The sequence below is a fragment of the Athene cunicularia genome, assembly GCF_003259725.1.
Source record: "Athene cunicularia isolate RWA chromosome 9 unlocalized genomic scaffold, athCun1 chr9_part1, whole genome shotgun sequence".
Classification (NCBI taxonomy): Eukaryota; Metazoa; Chordata; class Aves; order Strigiformes; family Strigidae; genus Athene; species Athene cunicularia.
In genome coordinates, this window is record NW_020799110.1 from 16,854,210 (window position 1) to 16,874,871 (window position 20,662).

General features: G+C 37.6%; 1 protein-coding gene across 2 annotated transcripts in view; it reads left to right on the plus strand.

Moving 5' to 3' along the window:
- SLC9A9 (solute carrier family 9 member A9) overlaps nt 1–18,160 on the plus strand; it is a 210,725-nt gene extending 192,565 nt beyond the window's left edge. For both annotated transcript variants that reach the window (XM_026855025.1, XM_026855027.1), the window contains 2 exons: nt 14,443–14,548; nt 15,043–18,160. In XM_026855025.1, the coding sequence (XP_026710826.1) occupies nt 14,443–14,548; nt 15,043–15,264 (328 nt within the window). In that variant the 3' untranslated portion in view covers nt 15,265–18,160. The remainder of the gene's footprint in view (nt 1–14,442; nt 14,549–15,042) is intronic.
- The last annotated feature ends 2,502 nt before the right edge of the window (nt 18,161–20,662 follow it).

Consider the following 20,662-nt stretch of genomic DNA (forward strand, 5'->3'; position numbering starts at 1 on the left):
AAATTACTTTAAGTCTGAATACCTTGCACACAGCAATTTTCTCAACATGCTAAATAAATTAAGCATCCTCTAAAGTCTGTTGTTGACAAACTTGAAGCTAATTATTATAATTGAGTACAAAGCCAATACAATATTCTAAAACTCATTCAAGAACTACAGGCTCACACACAAAGATAATGAAATACTTATTCCACTGGGAGCGAACAAAGAGAAGCTTAGATGATGTGCCTCCACAGAATGTTAGCAAGCTGAACAAAGCAGAGATAACTAGAAAAAACAGGGTTTAGTAAGTGTAGTCACACAGACATAACCTGGGACAACTAGGCCCATAAATTTTAAAAAGTGCTGGATTTAAAGATGTTTAGTTTTCAGATACCTCAGCAACTACCTTTCCAGAGGGAATTAACTTGAGTAAGCACTTCTAGCTCTTCCCTAGTGTCAAAGGGCTTTTAAGGTGTTAACTAATTAAATTCATAAAGCTTAAATTTTAGGCTGCATAGGGCCTTCCGGGACATCAGACACCAAAATTTCATCTTGCATTGATTCCAGAAACTTGTGTGAGCTGATACCAGGTATCAGGAAGGTATCCATTGCTAATCAAAAAATAACAGCAATGGAAAGTTCATTAATTCTTTTAGGAGTATTTTCCACTGGCTGGTTGCTGTTAAAACATCTGGTTTGTATATTTTAGCAGATATTTAGCATATTGCCTGAATTTATTTTTTAAAAAATAAACATTCTAGTCCCATGTATTTTTTCATGAAGAGATACTTAAAGAGTTCATTAACTTTTTTTTTTTTTTTTTTTTTTTTTTTTTTTTTGGTAAGAATTAAGGGGCTCTTTCTTTCTTACATCCTTCCCAACTTTTTGAATACCATTTTAAAACATGGACCACCACATTGGGCATGGAATTCCAGCACTAGTCTCACTATGTTTAATACAGAGGTATTGGGACACTAGTTTTATTCTCTGCTCATTGTTTGCATGCATCACTTACCTCAGAGCTCATGAAAAGATTTGACACTACAACCCACAAAACTGCAGGGGAGTTTGGCCCTCCTTGCTTATTTGCTTTCAGGAATGCTATTAGAGGAAATATATTTGAAAGAGACCCGCTTACTAGGCAATCAAGGTACGTCTGCATGACTGCTTTGTCCTTATTGTGATTTAGTCTGCATCATCCATATGTTTTATAATCAGTGACTTCACAGTGGTGAAATTATTGAATATCAAATTTTCTGTTGACCCCTCTAAAACCTGCATTGAAACACTCACTAATTCATAGCAGTTCTCCACTGGCAATTACTATTTCAGGTCTATCAACCAGCCAATTCTTAATCAATTTAATGCATGTCTTATTGATGCTGTAGAGAGCTAATTTTTAAACATAATGCTATTTCAAATGCCTTAAGAAAGCTTATTAAAAACAGGTCATTGTTATCAGACTTGTAATTTCACCCAAGGATAAAATTAGATTTGTCTGACAAGATCTGTTTTCTATAAAAACATTCTCAACAGCCTTATATGTAGGTCAAATAGACATTATTGTCACTGTGTTACAGTTCTCTTCTCCCTTGAAAGACACAGGAAAAGTGCTCCAAATACAGCCTAAAATGATCTATCTCCAAGGGCTATATCACAGAGGTTGGAATTTAGTACCAAACACTATAAAATCAGAGTTTATTTTTAAAATTTATATTATGTGATTTTAAACTAATTCTGATTCACTAACACTGGGCTGGTCTTTTTTTCTATATTATTTTACAATTTGCAATATCAAGCCTATTTGATACTTAGCCCCCAGATTCCACTGTAAATAGGGTGAAGATAAATGTAGTCTAGATCAAAATAATTTCTTGAATATTTAAATAATGTCTAGTAAAAGATAGTAACAATTTCCAATTTTGGCAAAGCCAAACATTTGACCCTTTTCCTTTTTTTTTTTTTTTTTTTTTTTTTTTTCTAGAAGATTTTGACTTTAACCTCTCAGGCAACTCATTTCCTGGCACAGCACTGCAAGCCCTGTGTCTAAGAGAGTACCTTGATGCCAGTCATTTCTGTACTGCAGCGTTACATAAAATTCATTAAGTACTCAAAAATATGACTGCTACTCTAAGATACACTGTGAGCTTCGCAATATGTTTTAAGTTTCCCCACTTTCTAAAGGTTTTTCAGGAGGTTGGGCCTGTTTATTCTGAGAGGGGATTTTTATTTTTTTTTTTGGGGGGGGGTGTTGGTTATTTTAAGGTACCATCATGGATTTTTGATTAAGAAAAACTATTAGAGGTTATCACCCTCCTAATAAGTAATGCAGCCTTAAATTTGGATTATTAAGATGAGAGAAATCTAGATGTATTTTTCCATACCAGAATACTGTTAAGCCTTGCTAATGCAGGTGCTGTGGCAGTATCGCATGCCTCCAACAGGAGGTCAGAGGACTATGTGACCTCAGTCACTGGTTTACATGCCAATGAAAGACTCCCAAAGCAAGCCATAACTGTGAAGCTCTAGGCAAGAGCTTATTGTAGTTTAACACAAATTCAGCCCTTAGACCACACATAACTGACACCACCTCTGTTAGAAGGGCAAATCAAACTGACCTACATTGTATTCAGATATACAGTTTCCAAACACAAGACTTCAGTTAGCACACAGTGAGTCTGGTCTGTTGCCTTAGCTCATACAGAAAAGCAGGATGCATAATCATACCTTGCTGCTGCTCAAAGCGCTTTCACACTTTGAAACACAGGTCCAGACAAGATTTCAGATCTTTGCTTGATCTTCTGTCCTGTACACTAGAGTGCTCTGGTTGTTACGGAATTAGTTCTAGCCATGCCATTGCAGAAGACTGGTTATTTATAGGGCCAGGCTATCCATGCTCCTCTCACAAACTTACAAGTCATTTTGATATCTGCCAGGTCTTAGTCACAGGCATTCCTTGAAACCAAAGCAAGCAAGGCTGCTAACATAAATCCTGAAAGCTGAAGCCCCAGAGAAGAAAGGACCATGCTTTGCCTCCATTCCACAGCAGGGCTATGTAAACATACTGGAGAGAGTTAACTGCAGTGCTGAAAACAGGTCCCCTCCGCATGCAATAAGATTTTGGAAGAACTTGGAGAAGTCAAGTGCCTTCAAGTGACCAAATTCCTTCTTGTTCTTTCTCACAGGGATAAAACAGATCAATGGTCTTAGGTATCCAAATGCTGTCATCCAATCAAGCTGTCATGAATAGCCAGGCAATAATTTTAAAGTTCATTAAATCAGAACAGGCCATACCTCTATAAACAAAAAAACAAAACCAAAAAAAAAGTAACTACATCAGTTCAGTGGGTGGAAAAAATAGCTGTGAAAAGGAAATAAACTGAACATAAGTTCACACAGAGCTAGGCTTTTGAACACAAATCTAGCTCTAAATCAATTAAAATGGCAAGGTATTTGGAAACAAGCTATTAGAGTGAAATCTGAGCGGCAAACAGTTTTGAAATCACATCTGGATTAGGAGTTGAGTGCAGGAGTTGTCAGAGACAGGAAAAGAAAAAGAAAAGCAGTGATTTCAATGAGTGTGTATCTTAACCAGATCACATTCACAGAACAGCTACACATGCTAATGCACAGTATAGCTGGCTTTTGTGTTATGAACAACCTGTGACTGAAACCCCAATAGCTTGACCTCTCCACCTGTAATGAAACACTGAGAATGAGAAAACCTCATGCTCATTCATGCTGCTCTGTACTTTTCCCTCATCTCTGTTATTGCCTGTATTTGGGTCAGTGCCAGCATTAGTATGTATGTGCAGTGTATTGTGCCAAGACATAGAAGGGAATGATGCCAAATTAAAACAAAAATATCTTTCATAATTTCTTTCCAAAATCTTTCACTGGAAACAAAATGAACTGTCAGACATGAGGCAGGCAAGATTTAAGAGACTGGCTTAACCTCTCCAAAACTGATGCCTGAACTAATATGTGCAACATCTCTAATAACACGTCAAAATAATCCATTAAAAAGAATTACAAAAGCATTTTATATACTTCAGCCAAACACAGCAATGACAACATTACAAGGGCAGATTTCCTCACTCTGTAGCAGATCCATTATTCACCATCATGTTGATGTTCCAGCAGCAAATGGGTGGTACAGAAAAAAGTGGGGGAATTCCCTCTCCCCACCCCCCTGAGACCTAAGACCTGGCACCTGCTGTTGCCTTGGCCTGCACAGCTATCCTTGTGTTACGCTGTCAGATTATGCTTCCCTTTATCACAGGCTCCATGATTGCTTCAGGCAATGATTGTCACACCTCGAATACCTGCTGTAAAATCATACATCCTTCTGTTTGCCTGAAAGTGAGTGTGCTTGATTTCATTAAGTTCCCTCATCTCTTTAGAAATGTGGTAAAACAGACAACAGGCTTACAAACTCTCATTGCAGCTTCTTATCTGGAATACCACAGCTTTTGCAAAACTATATCCTCTTCAAATTTGCACTTTAACATAAATAATCTTATTTTTCCACCTTTGGCCAACTATATTTCTAACTAAACTATAAAAGTCACTTGTCACACTTATACAAATCTATTTTTTCCCACCCCACATGTCTCAGTTTCTCCATCACAGCACTCAGTCCTCACTCAACATACTTTAGCATTCACGGGCTCACAGGAAAGCCTTTTGTGCAGACAGATAGTAAGAGCTTGGTTATCCTGCTCAAGATTGTTATCGTGATAGGAGCAGTGAGGTGAACTATCCCAACTGGAAATCTAGTGCTAGATTTTCCTATTTCTGTTTCATATTTGATAAGCTTCTCTGCTGATCAAAAGGCTGGTCTCTTAATATGCATCCTCTGTACTGTTATTGTCATCTGCCACTGTTCCTAAACAGAGTATCATTTTACCTATTTAGAACTTTAAACTGTAATATTAAGCTAAATACCTTACATTTCTTTCACTCCTAGAAGTATAAAAACTGATCTCATTCTTGTTCAGTATTTTTTTTTTCCTGGAATATCTGTCATAATTCATTATCCTCAATTGTTCTTTGCACTAAAATTTGCATACCTCTTTTAGAGGTTTTTCTAACAGGTCTTTCTGTTTTAAAATACCTTTACAAAAGCAAAGATTGGTCTTGCCTGTTGGAGAACAGCTCCTGCAGAGACCCATGGCCTTGCTCTCTGCAAGCCGTTCTCCAACACTTGCCAGGAGGCTGCTTTCTTTGGATTACAGCAGAACCTATTCCTGTGCAGTATGTCGTCCCTTCCTGAACACTGAGCCCTCCACTTCTTAATGTGCTTTCTTCACAAAGATATTAGAGCCTTCCAACTTCATCTAGCTAGTTAACTGTGCATATAACATGGGTTACACATCGGAAAAAGCTGCTGGAGAATCTGAAGACATAATCTTTTGACCAATCTGCTCACAGGATTAGTTTAATATATCCACTGAGAATCTCTAAACAAGCTTTCTATTAACAAGGCTTTAAAAAGGCTATCCTGCTCTCAGTGGCTCAGCTCAGCATAGGGAGATTAAAAGACTGCATTTTAAGTCTTACCCATTACCACAGTACATGTGCCAGAAGTACAACACATTTCTGAGTAAAATACTCCCCTGCAAAAGTGCTAAACCATGTCCTGATTTTATATCACATGGGTTTTGAATCTACTTCCATATATAGAATTACTATGTCTTCTCATAACTGTACAAATAAGCAATAATACATTTTCATGAATACATTGTATATTATCCTGTTGCTGTCAGCTTTAGCATGGTCTTCACCCCACACAGGTCACCTTCATGCTCCACTTTTATGTTCTATAGGGATACACACATCCCTGATCACAGTTCCCTTTGTGCACTCATACTGGGCCAGGAAAACAGCTCTCTGGTCTATCTTTGCTACTGTACCACCCAGTCCTCAAAAAACTTTTTCAGAATTTTCATTTTCTTTGGAGCCACTGTTCTCTTCCCTTCTGGCTTGACACCCGTATTTACTCTTTATTCTACAGTCTGCTGATAGAGGAACAGAGATTCTGTTCTTATACAGCTTATCCTATTATTTTTTTCTAAAAGACACAGTGACATATCACTTTTGTTAGCATCTTCACAAACACAATCAAGCATCAGAATAAGACATACTATTCCTCCAAGACTTCCTCCATGTCCACAGCTCACCCTTCCACCAAATTGTGCAACAGTTATTTACAGGATTTTCTCAAAGGAGACCATATTTCCCTTTAAGTGGTACCTTTACAACTGTGAGAGCATCCTCTGAATCTTGGCAGTGCAGAAGCTGGAGGTTGTCAAAAACGTCTCCACAAAGCTGTGAAATATTTTGTTATTGTGCAACTATATCTGTATAATGATGAAATATCTGATCTGACTTCCTGACAAAAATGCCAAATAATTATTTCCTTATTTGAGTATAGTTTTGGTGCACTGGCTTTAGCTCTCAATCCATGTCAAGAGGGCCATAGCAAGAATATTATAACCAAGAGCTAAAGTACTAGCAGCCATTTCATTGCCTTGGTTTCACTGTAGTAGTTTGGTTTGAGCAAAATGATGCCCATCTTGTTTGGAAAGTCTTGTTCACATTACTCTCTTGCTACCTTCTTCCACCACCCTCCTGGCCCCCAAGATCTCTTCTCCTAGAGCAGAGACACTACAACCATTGCTACCCTCAGTACCTACCTTAGTAGGTGCGAGTTCGTCGTAACAGATAGTTTATTGATGACAGGTTTTTAAAAGCTTTATAGCTTTCACTTTATTAGGATCAAGCCTCTTCTCTCTTCTTCCAGGATGCAATTTAAGTAATTCATTTGATCAAAACCAATTTGTACTTGTACTTGAGTACATTTAAGATTTACTCTCCCTACATCTTACAAATTATTAGGTTTGTGGTGCTACTGGTATTAGACTGTCATTAGCAAGATGTGTAACCACTGCCAGTCCTCCTTCTTCACACAGCTGTTTTCTAGACTATTCCTCCAGCAGATAGTGATGCCAAGGATATTCTCATGAAAACAATCTTCCACACAGTTTGGAAATCCTGGCTAACTTGCTTACTCTTCTACATTTGTTCCCTCTGACAATACCAAGGCTGAAGCATTTTATCACAATGAGTGCACTTCATGTGAAGAGCTTGAAAGTGATCTCATCTGAGGCAGCTGGCATCAGAGTCTTTTTAAAGCCTTAAGGGTCTATGCACAGCCAGGTCACACCAGTGTCCATCCTTTCTAATGCAATAATTCAGCTTACTCATGCCAGTAATATCTCCAGTTTTGCAACCACGCTGAAGATGTACCATATGCAGAAATTCCTTTTCTGCAGGAAAAGAAAACCTATTGCCAAGCCACAAGTAGATCAGTTTTGCAATATCCTGAGAAATTTTCCATGCCTTCAAGCATGCTAGGAAAGCTTTAAGTTTTCTCTGAGGTAAAATTTCTTGTATGAATTCCATGGTCATTCAGGGTTTTACAATCTTAATGATTGTAAAGGTTTTATTTCTGCTGCTGGCTTTGATGCCATATTTATTACACATTTTTTACATTTTTTTCTTCTAAATGCATTTAATATAGTATTTCCTAATTAGGAAAATGGATGCCATTCATGCACTCCTGGTTTCCTTGGTATCGAGTATGTTGTGTTTGGTTTCTTATATTTTGCCTCAGGGGCTCTATTTTCTTATGTCCTGAAGTGAGATTCACCTCACCAAACTTTTGATACTTAATTGTTATCCATCTACATCTAATCTAGTTGTTCAGACTCTTTTATAGTCAATAAAGGTAAAGAAACTCATCCTAGTTTCTATTCATTCCAATTAACTCCAGCACTGCAGAATGAGACTAACTGCCTTGTGATTCAGCCATTTCTCTTTATTGATGAAAAAGACAGACTGGTAGTTTACATTTCTCTCAGATATCCTACTATAAGGGGGGGGGGGGCTGCAAATCCTACCAGTTATGTCAACTTTGATTCACACACACACACTTTTCTGCAAAATGACATGGCTGTCATCAATACTGATGTCACTAGTGCAACCATTATCTCTTCAATGTGTGTAGCTGACTCCTACGCATCCCTGTTGGTCCATTTTTTGTAGTCAATTGTATTTTGGTTGGGTTTGGGGTTTTTTTTTTTTAGATGGAAGGTCATTTCCTGATTATACAACTGATGTCAGGAAGGTTTTTATTCTTCTTCTCTTTAGCTGCCTCAGGTAGTGTGCATCTTCCCAAATTCATTCTAGTGTTAATTTGTCTGACACTAATGCCTGTTCATATTTTCCTTTTGAATTTTATATGAGTACTCTTCTATCCTTTTGCATGCCCAACCATTCTATTTTCAAGAGTAGCTATATTACCCACTTATCTATTATATAAGCAAATCTCCTTTTAGGTCTTTGTTTTTTTCTTTGCATGGAGTTATTATATTTGGGATATAATAGGCTTCAAATAAGTTGTCTCAATTTTTCTCTCTGCTTCAGTGAGCTCACAACTAGCAGCCCATGGTCTACAAATATCCCAGGCATTTTATTCAGTGCATAGAGAACAATCCACTTCTCAGTCTGCAGCTACTTATGTATGAAAAGACCCAACTACGAAAAATTCTAACTCCCTCCATTTTGTCCACATCTCTGCGATACTTCCAGTTGCGAAGTTGTAAGCAGTAAATTTTAAGCCATATTCTTCATAAAATCCAGAACTAATTCTTTTAACACTACATCTGGCTCTAGGATCTGACAATCAGGCAGACTTTCCTGTAAGGATGCACTGAACTGGTTTTTATTAGCACCAACTTTCATCCCCTCTCACTGCTCTCAGACATAAGACAAAGACAGAAAGAATTAATCTTAAAAAAATAGGGACCTGATGATTTGATTTGCAGAACTACACTATGATTCTATTTATCCTCAGTTGTTTACTATTTTAAGTTACAAAAGTAGGAAGATTTTTTTAAACCACTCCATAAAAATAGAAAAAAGTCAAAGAACGAGCAGAAATCATTAACAACTATATTTTAAAACATCATTTATGACATATTTAATAATTCCTTCTCAGCTTTCTCCACAGTGCAGATTAAGCTATCTTTACATGTTAAATCACTGTAGATCTCATGGTCTTTTCAAAAACATACATGTTATTCTAACAATTAAATTTAACATAACCATGCCCTGCACATCTTAACCAGTATAATTTCCCATCCTCTGAAGATAATTCCATGGTACATGAGGAAACATCATCCTTTCTTGCAAGAGTCAGGACAAGAGACCCTTCTAAAAAATAAAATTAAAAAAATACCCAAACCAAAACTGTCCTTTGGGCGATTTTATTGTGCTATTCATGCACTTAAAACCTGGAGATGTCTCTGTGCCTCACCAGCTCAGTCATGCACACAAGCTGTTGTAAAGTAATCAAATAATCTCAGTCAGCTGTTAGTGGGAATCAGCCACGTGCAGATCTTAGCCAGATAATCAGAGTTTCATGGTTTGCCTGCTCCTACTCAAACACTACCAAAAATGTTTGCTCTTCAGGCTATCACATAGCTAACATCAAAATCACTTTTTTTAATAAGTAAACTCTACCAAGGAACAAAACATCATTTGTACTTAGTACAGAAAATAGACTGAATGAACAGAAGTGTCATCTTTTCTTTGATACCTTTCTTATGTATGTTTCTTCATTAGTACAACAGAGTAATATTATATTTATGACATAACTAATTTAAACTCAGACTCAAATAAAAATATTCATTAAAGGGACACTTTAAATTAAAAGGCTGCAAACTTCAAGAAACCTTAAAAACACTACACAAAAGATGGATTCTGGGAGTGGTGACATGTACATCTAAAGATGTGTCTACAGCAGAAATACAGCACCTAGCATTAGAATATTAAACAACATGCTTTCAACAAATCTGTATTTATAGCAGAGTTTAATATAGCAGTCTGGAAAAATTGCTATATGTAATTTTGACTAGTGACATAAGAGTTCCTGTACTTTGGGTCTTTTTAATAGTAAATATTATACCATGAGCGTATTTGCCTTTGGGGAGGATGGGACTACCTTGAGTTACAGAATCCGTGTTACATGAGGCAAAAGACAAAACACCATCTGGGCTTCACAGACCTGAAACAGAGTTGCCAAAGGTATATCTAACTGTGGTCCCATCTTGTGTTTCAGGGGTGTGAGGATGGGTGATTTTAGGATTTTTTTGTTTCTGTGGTTTATTTGTGGTTGTTTTGTCCTGTGCCCCACCCTTCCAAACTATATTTCTTTTACTATTATGCTTTTCAGCAAAGCCACAGTTGGACTAGGACTCTGTTCCTCCAACAAAAGAAGAATGAGACTCAAGTTGGAGTCAAAACAGCTACAGCATGTCCAACAAAATTTTTTTTTCTCTATTTGAACATGCTAATACTACTTTATGAAAAAAAATCGTGATTATTATTAACATTCTCAAGATTTGGACAGAACATGTCATTTTAACAAACTGAGGCCATTTGATGGCTACTGGCTAAAAGAATAGGAATTTTGAGATTCTGTTTTTTCACCCTGATATGATACAAACACAACTTTTCTGCATAATGAAAATCCTAAATGTTCTGCAATATGGCAATATGGCTAGTGGCAGTATTAAACATTAACTATACAGGAGGAAAATTTCCATAATAGATATTTGTCTCGAGTATAATGTTGGCAGGGGTGGGGGTGTAGAATTCACACAGTTCCATTGTTTTGTTCCTGATAAGTCTTCGTGATATTTTTAAATGCACTGTACTCAGAGCAAAGACCTCATATTCCACCCTGGAGATGCCTTTTACCATTTGTTTGAAACTCCAGGCTAAACTAGATCACATTGTGAAATGTCGCAACGTTGGTATTCACACACTTTCAAAAAACAAAACAAAACAAAACAAAACAAAAAAAAAAAAAAAAAAAAAAAAAAAAAAAAAAAAAAAAAAAAAAAAAAAAACACCACCAAACCAACCCACAAACTCTTCAGTCTCAAGAGCTAAATTCTGGTCCTGTTGCTATTGAGCATGCTGTACCCTCCCACAACCCTTATTTGAGTGGCTCAGCCTCAGCCCCACCAAACCTGTCTGTGGTTCAACTTTAGACTGCACTGTTCAGGCACTTGACAAATCTTGCCACAATGACATTGCCTTCTTTGCTTATTTCTGGGCAGTACGGAAGAGGACATCATATAAGTCAAACTCAGAAGAGAGAAGCTGAACCAGGAAGATTTACAGATTTAGATGTTGAGTCTGGTGTCAGGGAGAGGAACTGTGCCTGGCTAGTGGCAAGGGAAGACCAGAACAGCCTAAACAAAGAGATGTTCAAAATAGCGATAAGGAGACCCAGGGTAAACATTTCTGGGCATGTGAACCGAGTAGAAGCCTGGAGATGTAGGGAATCATTGGAAAAAAATTGGTATTTGATTATGAAAGTAAGGTATGCTAATGTGCCAGCACTGTATACGGATTAAAATTCTATATACTTGCATATACAGGCATCCTGAATTCAGTTTCTTAAAGTTACCACCGTTACAATATTAATAACATTCTTTAACACAGTATATTGCATGGCGTAGAATCTGAGACATGCAGTTGGACTGTTCTGCCCACGGAGGACTGAAGTGCCAATCTAGAAGTGCACTGATTGATACAATGTTTTCCTGCTATATTTTCCTTATCCCTGAATTAGGCAGGCATGAATTTGGTTCAGCAATAATTTCTGAGTTATGCTAAGAGGTTTACACTTAGTTTATTCCAATTTTTAAAGCAGCCTTAGTGCAAAATCTACCTTTTTGTATTACGCTATTTAAATTATTTCTCCCTGGAGATGCAACCAGAGCAGCTGGAGTGTGATGAGACTTCTTGCCAGCCTTAAAATGCTATACACCCATGTCTGATATACTTTTGAAATGCCAGCACTGCACATGGATTAGAATTCCTCTTTCATGCTGCACTGAACAACGTGATTATGTCTGCAATACTATGAAGCAACTGTGTCAACAATAAAGAGGAAACATTTATGGCATAAGTTATTAAAACAATGAAAAATAGGCCAGTGCAATTTAAGTTCCTTTAGAGGGCTGAATAATAAACTAGTTCAGTAAGAAACAAAGAGAAGTCATGTATTAGAGAATCGGAAGCATCACAACAACCACAAGAAAGTTGTCTTTAAACTGTACCTCAAGAGTCTTCAAAGCAGAAGCATGGACAATGAACATGTTAGAGCAAACACAAAAGGAAACGGACCTAGAAGACCCATTGCAGCCCAAAATGGAGCCACTCAAAGACATGTGTACACACATACCAACCAGTTAAACACACCAGACAAAAAGGTTATCTTAAAAGTAGTGGTGGCACAAAAGACTGAAGACTGTGGTGGCCAAGTAGATTGCGTGTTTGAGCCTGCACCCCCTATTCCTATCTGACATGGTGCTGGCTTCATACGCAAGCATGGGAGGAAAACAGTACCCATTTTTACTCAGAAGCATAAGAGATCATTATAAAGTTCAAAGGCTGCTTAGAAATAAGGTCTAGCTCAGATCATCAGATTAAGGAGGAAACTAGAGTAATATTCATCTACGGTTCCTTGTTCTGGAAAGGAATAAAAGAACAGAGTAGACCGAATTCAGTATAATCAAATACAACTTACATTGCAAGCCAGTATTTTTCATGTGAGATTTGACAACTCAGTTCAAACAATTCAAGTTGTTTGTAATAACAAAGCCAATATTTCCAAAGATTAAAAACCTAGAATCAGCCTGACTTCCATTTCAGGCCTTTTAATTAGGTTTTTCTGAAGTGCTGAAAAACAACACAACTCTAATTGAGGGCTTTTATACACAGCTTTTTAATAATAGCTCTTAACTGCTTGATGCTTTTGAGGTTTCAAATAAGATTGGGAGTTGATCAGAAAAGGATTGTTTGGGTTTATTTTACTCTTACAGAAGCAAGAGGATCAAAACTTTCCCTGCACAATTTGATCTCATTAGATTCCCGCCTTGTTCATGGTTCTGATAAGATTTTAATATAAATTCTTATAATCTTTTTTTGTAAGTAGACTCAGTTTTTCACACTAACTCAGGATATGACATTGGGTGAAGGAACAATCTGACAGATGCATTTTAATTTTTTTTAAAAAAACACACCAACATGCACACACAAAACTCAGATACTATAGAACAACTTTCGTGGCTGTAGAATAGAGGACAGCAGAGCAGGTTATTTAAGCCTTTCAATCTGTAACAGATCATAAGAATGTTTTACATAAGTTTCTTCAAGCATACAAAATTTGTACTTTGCCTGTAAATCAGTGTTTACATAAACAACCAATAATGAAAGAAAAAGAGGTACTGGAATGGTTAATTTAAGAGTCAGTTACTTAGTATTTCTACAATATTGCTGTAGAGCTCAAATCACTGTTCAGTTTTACATTTGTTCCTTTCTTCTTTAAGGAGGCAGAAAAAGTGAGGGAGCAGAAGCAAGAATGCAAGAGAAAGGAGCAGGGGGGAGAGACTGGGACAACAATCAATAAAGCAAAGGGTTCCCTAGCAGCAAAAACAGCTGACAGACCTGCTTCCCAAAGAACACTGAAAATTACTTTGCGAGTAAAAGTAGCAGAGCAGATAAGTCAACTTGAAGGACTCATGGGAGAGCTGTTATTGACAGATACAAGGATAATAATTGCTTGAGATGAGCAGGTTCTTCTTTTATCTCAGTAAAGCACTTTTGGATGAAAAGATTGGAAAGACAGGCGCGAGACAATACCATAAAACCTGCTCCTAACTTATTTACATAATTTTATATAAAGGAGCATTGGTGTATGAGGTGTAGAACAAATGCATTGAATGCTGAAAAAAATATTACAGAGAAGAACTAATGTACACTCCCAGTGATAAAGAAACTTAGTATTATTTGATGAAATACACTTTGCCTATTGAAGAAATGCACTCATTTTACAAAAGGCTTGAGTGTATGTGTTTAAGAAAGCATTCACGACTGTTCTTACATGAGGTAGCTGATACAGTTGCATCTTGAATTGTTTCCTGTTCAAATTGCATAGGAGATCCCGCTTACAGCAAACAATAAATGAGAATACTAAAGAGGATACTCTAGTACACATTTATTCTCTTCCAGATCCTACTCCATTTATGTATCATATGACACATCCCCTTCTCTAGCACCCTTCAAGACAGATTTTGAGCATCATTTTGGGTTTTGTTTTTTGGGGCTTGGGTTTTTTTTGTTGTTAATGAAAAACATTAGAGAAGACTGATGACAGGTGAATCTATGCAGTAATGGGTGGGTAAAGAGATGGTATTTTCTACGTTTCCATTCATTTTAAAGCATAAGGAAATCATCTAACTGAAGTTTCTTTCCATAATAGAAAAGCATGTTAGTATCAATATCTGTATGGGAACTATTCTTTAACAAACCTCACAGATACCTAAAACCTATCTTAACCCATGCCGGTCCACCTCTCACAACAACATTACCTGAATGGTGTAATCCTGTTGCCAGGCTCCTGACCAGCCCCCGTGCATATGGCGTAAGTACCTAGCTTGGTTAATTGTATTTAAGGTGCAAACCAACACTTGACTAAAAGTCCTTTTTCCATAGCTTATTACTTTTAAGGCTAAGAATTATACAATTTTGTTGGGGTTGCGGAGAAGAGGTCTCAGCACATGCAGTGCTACGTCTTCAAGAATGGCCATTAATACTGTGATCTTCAAATATGAATACCATGTTCTAAAAAATTCAACCAGATGCTGAAAGTATTGGCTACCCATCAGTGATAGTTAAGCACTGAAATTATCTTAAAGATCAGAAGGGTAGGTTATGTTTCTCAACTCTACTGAAGAGCAGAACACAGTAACTATTTGCTTTAACTGACATCAAGATGGTAAATTAACACCTGAAAAAATAAGCAAATAATGAAATAAAATGAAAGTGGAATTGCAGACATGTTCTTCATCTAAGCTTTAACAAAAATCCTCCTCAGTAGTCTCTCTTCCACCAATCTTTCTCTTTGTTTGAATACAGGATCAACTGAAGGATGATGACACAGATTATATCATAAATAACGATGAACTGACTGAAAACTATGAGTCGTCTGCTCACATACCAGTGCCAGCGCAGGACAGAACAGGCTCCACCCAGACTACAGGCAAGGAAGATATTCATGAAGGAGACCTAGGATTAGGAGGGTACAAACTCCAGCTTGAACACACCACAGGTCAACCCCACGTGAATTCATTGACATGAACAGTGTAATGTTAATCACAAGAAATAAGACTAAAACCAAGAAATAAAAGATACCATTACGTGAACAAGAGGTTAGAAAATGTACTAAGCACAGAAATCAAAGAAAACTTAGATTTTACCAAGTAAATGCCTGTTCCCCCCAGGAAAGAGCTTACTAGCATCTTCCATATACCTAACAATAGTATGCAGGTTTTCTGACTGCAGTAGTTTTCAGTAAAGGTGTAGGGCACTGCCAGTTCACTGAATCTATCAGTCACATGTTGTCTCAGATAGTGCCTGACTGTACCATGCACCTCACAGGCCTTCAGATGTTGCTTGTAGTCTTTAGTCAGCTAGAACAGCGAGAAATACTGTCCTAATAGACCTGCTCAGATGATGACAGCACTTTGCATACAGCTGATCCTGAACACATCCACAGCTAGCTAGCTACTGCTCCAGTAGCTATTATGTTTATAAAAATGAAGCAGAAGATTTTGTCCAATAAGCATGTGATCTAGTACTTAAAACACACATTGCAGCACCACAGTCTTGATAGATCAAGCTCTTTCATGCTCACCGTATAGATTTTTCCTGACAACAAGCCCAACATTTGCTTTCTAAATGCATCTTATAGCCTACTCTTTATAGGGTCAGACCAGGCTGCCACAAACTGAACATCGACAGCAAGTCTATGAAATCAGCAACAGACCCCATTTTATTGCAGCACTGAAGAGGCATGACCACTATTTAAACTGCAGTTATTCCACAAGACATTAGGCATTACAGCTTCACAGCACACAAAGCTTACATGCTAGGAAAAATTTTGTTGTTTTGCGAGATCATTCTGAGTGTATGCTTTAAGAAATCAACTGTTTCATTTTGTATTGTTCAAGGAAAGTGAGTTATTTTTAATCAAATATTTCTGCAGAACAGCTGTATCTTAAGACTAGCTGCTCCAAGGGTAAACTTGTCCATCTCTATTTGTGCTGGGCACTCTAGCGATCACACTATCACACTAGTGATGAGGACAGTGGTGGTTAGATTAAAGAAAGAGTGCTCTTAGGTATGAAAGTAGTAATTGCCCGCATGAGCACAGTGACTGGATAAACAACTGGTCAACCATACACACAGCTAGCTGCCATATACTATTATCAAGCATTAGCACGGATCAGCTTTCACGCTATCAGTTAAGTAGTGCAAACACGGGGATAGAGCCAGGCTTTTGTTGTCAGAGCACATGCCTTTCCTCACCGCAGAAGTTTCCACTAACTGTGCATCGTAAGGTTCCTAAGAAAGTTAAATCATGAGTAGTTTTTAAATAAGGTCATTTCTACTATACAAAGACAATGAGCAAGCAAGAAATTTATAATCTCTAAGAATAAAAATCAAGCCGTTTCCATGAATGATCATAAAGCTGAATAGATCTTGATTTCACCACAGATGGAAGCTGAAATACAAACTTAAATATAATCAAGTATTAGTCATTCTTTTACAGGCTAATTAATTTCTGGTTAAATGTGACTCTAGAACAGCTGTTTCAAGCATAAATTTAAACACTGGAGTTCTACATGCCATTACAAAAGATCATAAGCTTAAACTGGCATTTTATTTTCCCCTAAACATTAATCAAGGAACTTCAAAGGATCTTAATCCCCATATGGTTTAAAACAAATAATATTCAGGCATGATAACAAGTTTTGAGGACTAATCAATTTCCAACTCCCTGCTTTGCCTTGTTTAGCCACATGAGGTGGGAAAAGATGCACAGCATGTTTGCAAGAAAGGATGGAGAATGGATGAGGAGGTGAAGTTTTATGGCCTAGTGCTGTCCACCCTACAACATGCAGCAGGAGATGACAGGAAGCAGGATAGCCAGGCAGAGAGACACTGCAGTGAGGTGAATATGTGGTAACGCAGTGAGAAGGTGTTACCATGGATGGGTGCTAACACAGTCCTGATTTCAGTAGCCAAAGTTACTGATTTCAGTCTTCAGAAGTATTGAGTGCATGTTACCAGGCTTCCTAAATTTCTTGGGAAGCACAGATCCCACTCCTTAGATTATAGTACAAATCAATACCGTGCTACAGCATTATGAAGATGCAAAGCTGTTTTTCACAACTGCTACGTGAACTGGAAATGACAAACTCTTCACCAACAGTTCTGCTCTTAGATTCTACTCTGAAATGCATCCTGCAGCATACTCTACGGGGTTTTTACCAATTTATTTATTGTGCCTGTGTCCAAATGTCTCACACTTGTGCAATGTGATAAATGGGGAGCTCTGGAGTCTGAAATTCTCTGTTTATCAAAAAAAAAGTCTGTAGTGAGTACTGTTCTGCCTGGATGCTTTAAAGTACTACTTGGTAAGGAAAGTCATTCCTTGCAACAGAAGAGTGCATACTTCAAATCTTTCACAGGTGTGATTTTTATGCTAAGACTATCAAGAGGCTGAATCAGTGGTCCCAGCAGGATGGGTATTTATCCTCTGGGACCATGCTCAGCAACTAAAGTATCACTGGATTTCAGGAAAATTGGTAATTTGAGCTGCAAGCAAACCTGAAGCTTCTGCTAAATAGTAATAAAAGTCTCAATTATCCATTACACTATTCAGCCTTGCCATTTCCTAATTTTAAGATATTCTTTCATGACATGCAGATCAAGAGAGTTAAAACAACATTAGAACAGATGATATATTTGTACTCAAGGAGAAATTACTAGCAACTAGTAATTCTGCATGACTGTTTAAACAGAGCAATGGATGTTAAGAGAGACCTTTAATGTTAATTTACAGTTCATACACTGGAGATTTAAACTACTCAATATCACAGTGTTTGACTGAACATACAAGTCACTCTCCTGATAAATGTGAAGCTATTCCTCCTATCTGAGTTAATCTAATAAAATATTGCTTGGAAAATGAAATGCAAAATATATTGTCAAAATGTAGAGACTGCATGCTCAGTGCACAGGCCAAAATGTTAGGAAAGATGGAAATCTGCAATATTGCTAAACCTTCAGATCCCAGAAGTAATAACTGAAATTTCATACTGAACTAGAGAGTGTTTGGACTTAGGTTGGAAGCAGCAGAATGAATCCTGGCTACACAGCAGAGCCAGTCCAGAAAGACACTGTACTAACAATATCAGGTCACTATGATAACTTCTACACAGAAGTGCAACATTTGTTAACCTCACTGAAAGCAGAGGCAATTGGAAGCAAATATTTATGTTGCTGCGTTAAAAACAAGTTTTTCCACAATAACCACATTAGGGCTATCTTCTGCAAACTTATTAACCCTGTGAATAATTTAAGCTGCTAAACTAATTGCATTGAAGCCATGAGAGCAGTTCACACCCGTTCCATCTAGCGATTTATTTACATTCCTTGCTGTGCTGAGAATAGTCTGTACAATAGGTCTCTTTCCTTTTGAAAGCTGGTCTGTATTTTGCTGTCAGCCATCAAGTAACACTGACCTCGTAAAATCCAGATTGCAGCGTACATTTGCGTACAACAGAAATGCAGAAATATAGATAACTATTTCATATACACATGAGCATTACACATGTGCTTTCAAAACTCTTCATTTTCACAGATATAGTTATGGACTTCAGAGAAAAAAGGAAATATCCTGAATAACCACTGAAGAGTTTGGAAGCTACTTCTAAAGACAAAGTTGGTTTTCCCCCCACTTCCTTCTTGCAAAATGGAAAATAGCCCTTTTCAACATCTTAAAGCAAACCAGTTCTGAGCATTTTAAGTAACTTAGCACAAGAAAGCTCATCTCTGACAATATAATCCCAACAGACACAAATTCTGCTCAGTGAACTGTAAAAGACTTGTCAACATTTTTATTTTATAAACAGTTTTTCAGAACTTGAAAAATCTCCAGGTGATCCAAATTCCCTAAACAGATGTTAGTTTAACCCACAGCCTTGGTCCCAATAAAAGTCAATTTTCAGATCATAGAATCCCCTCCCTTCCTTTAGTTCAATGATTATTTGCTATGGTAGATATTACTGTTCAGGAGAGTTAGACAAAACATCCAAACATTTTTCCCTGAATACTGTTTTTTTGGGAGAGATGTTGGGGTTTTTTACATATACATTTTTTTATCTCGTAATCACATACAGGAGTGCAAGTTTCTGAACAGCATGAAAGAAAACTTTATCTGACAATGCAGTACTTGTCTTTCTCTTTATTTGTCCCTTTTAAGTGATTAAAGAATTAGGACAGTATAGTGCAATGATAGACATCCCCCCATAAACATCCCCTTCAGCAGCCTGGTGGTGCAAGTCACACTTCCAGATTTAAAACAACCTACTGGCCACCCTGGTGTGTGTTAAGAAGCACAAATTCTTCAAAAAGCAGAGTAATGCCTGTCAGCTCCATGGTGCCAATCAATGGCCCAGGTTTGTCTTTCCCATATGAAAAGCACAGGGACTTTGCTGCAGTTAACTCAAGGTGTGTCAAATCTCCATCTCCATCTTTGCTCCTAACAGCCTCTTGGCACCATCAACATGGGGCCACTGCAGCTACACTGTTAGAAAACCCACTGGCAAAGACTCTCTCATACTTCCATGGAATTCTGCAGGAAAAACCCACAGTCTTCACATTTCCAACTTTACCCTTCCAGCTTTCCCACTGCTAACCACCACACTGGCTTCCTCCCACACTGGTCCACCCTGGCTCTGGGCAGTCTTCCCTCCGCACACCTGACAAGACAGCAAAAGCTGCATAAATTCTGCTGCACAATATGGGTAACAGGAATTATTCTGCCCACAAATAAACTTTTTGCACCAGAGTCAGAACAGAGACAACATTTTCCTCACCTAATTCATTGTCACTGGTCAACATGATTCCCCTACAAAAAGTCAGATCCGAGATATGGAAGAACAAATATCACTTCAGGCCTCAAGAGGACCCCCAAACTGAGCAAGTCAAATTAACATCATCCTTCTGAGGACCTGGCAGAGCTTGAAATTCTGGTGCCAGAAGCAGCAGAAAATACCCAGGAGTGTTTTCCAGATACTGTTCTACATCATTCTTTACCACACAGCTGTCTGCTTCTGGTGTGCTACAGCAGAGGCAGATGGACATAAAGAAAATATTAGTACTTTATTCAATAAGGATTTGAAACTAAAGAGAGCACTATGCCTAACAATTTAAACACTGAAAGAAATAACCTTATGGCATGATACCAGGCATTATGCAAGTCTAGGACAAGTTATACACAAGCAAGTTGAAATAGGATAATATCCCATAAGCATAATGAGATTTCTTATTCTAGAGGTACAGTACTTTCTAAATATAACCCAGCACTTCAGAATACATGCCTGACTGCAAATGAAAATATAAGAAAAGGAAATGAATAAATCAATGATGAAGGAAGGAAGGGGGGAGCAAGGGGGGGGGGGGGAAA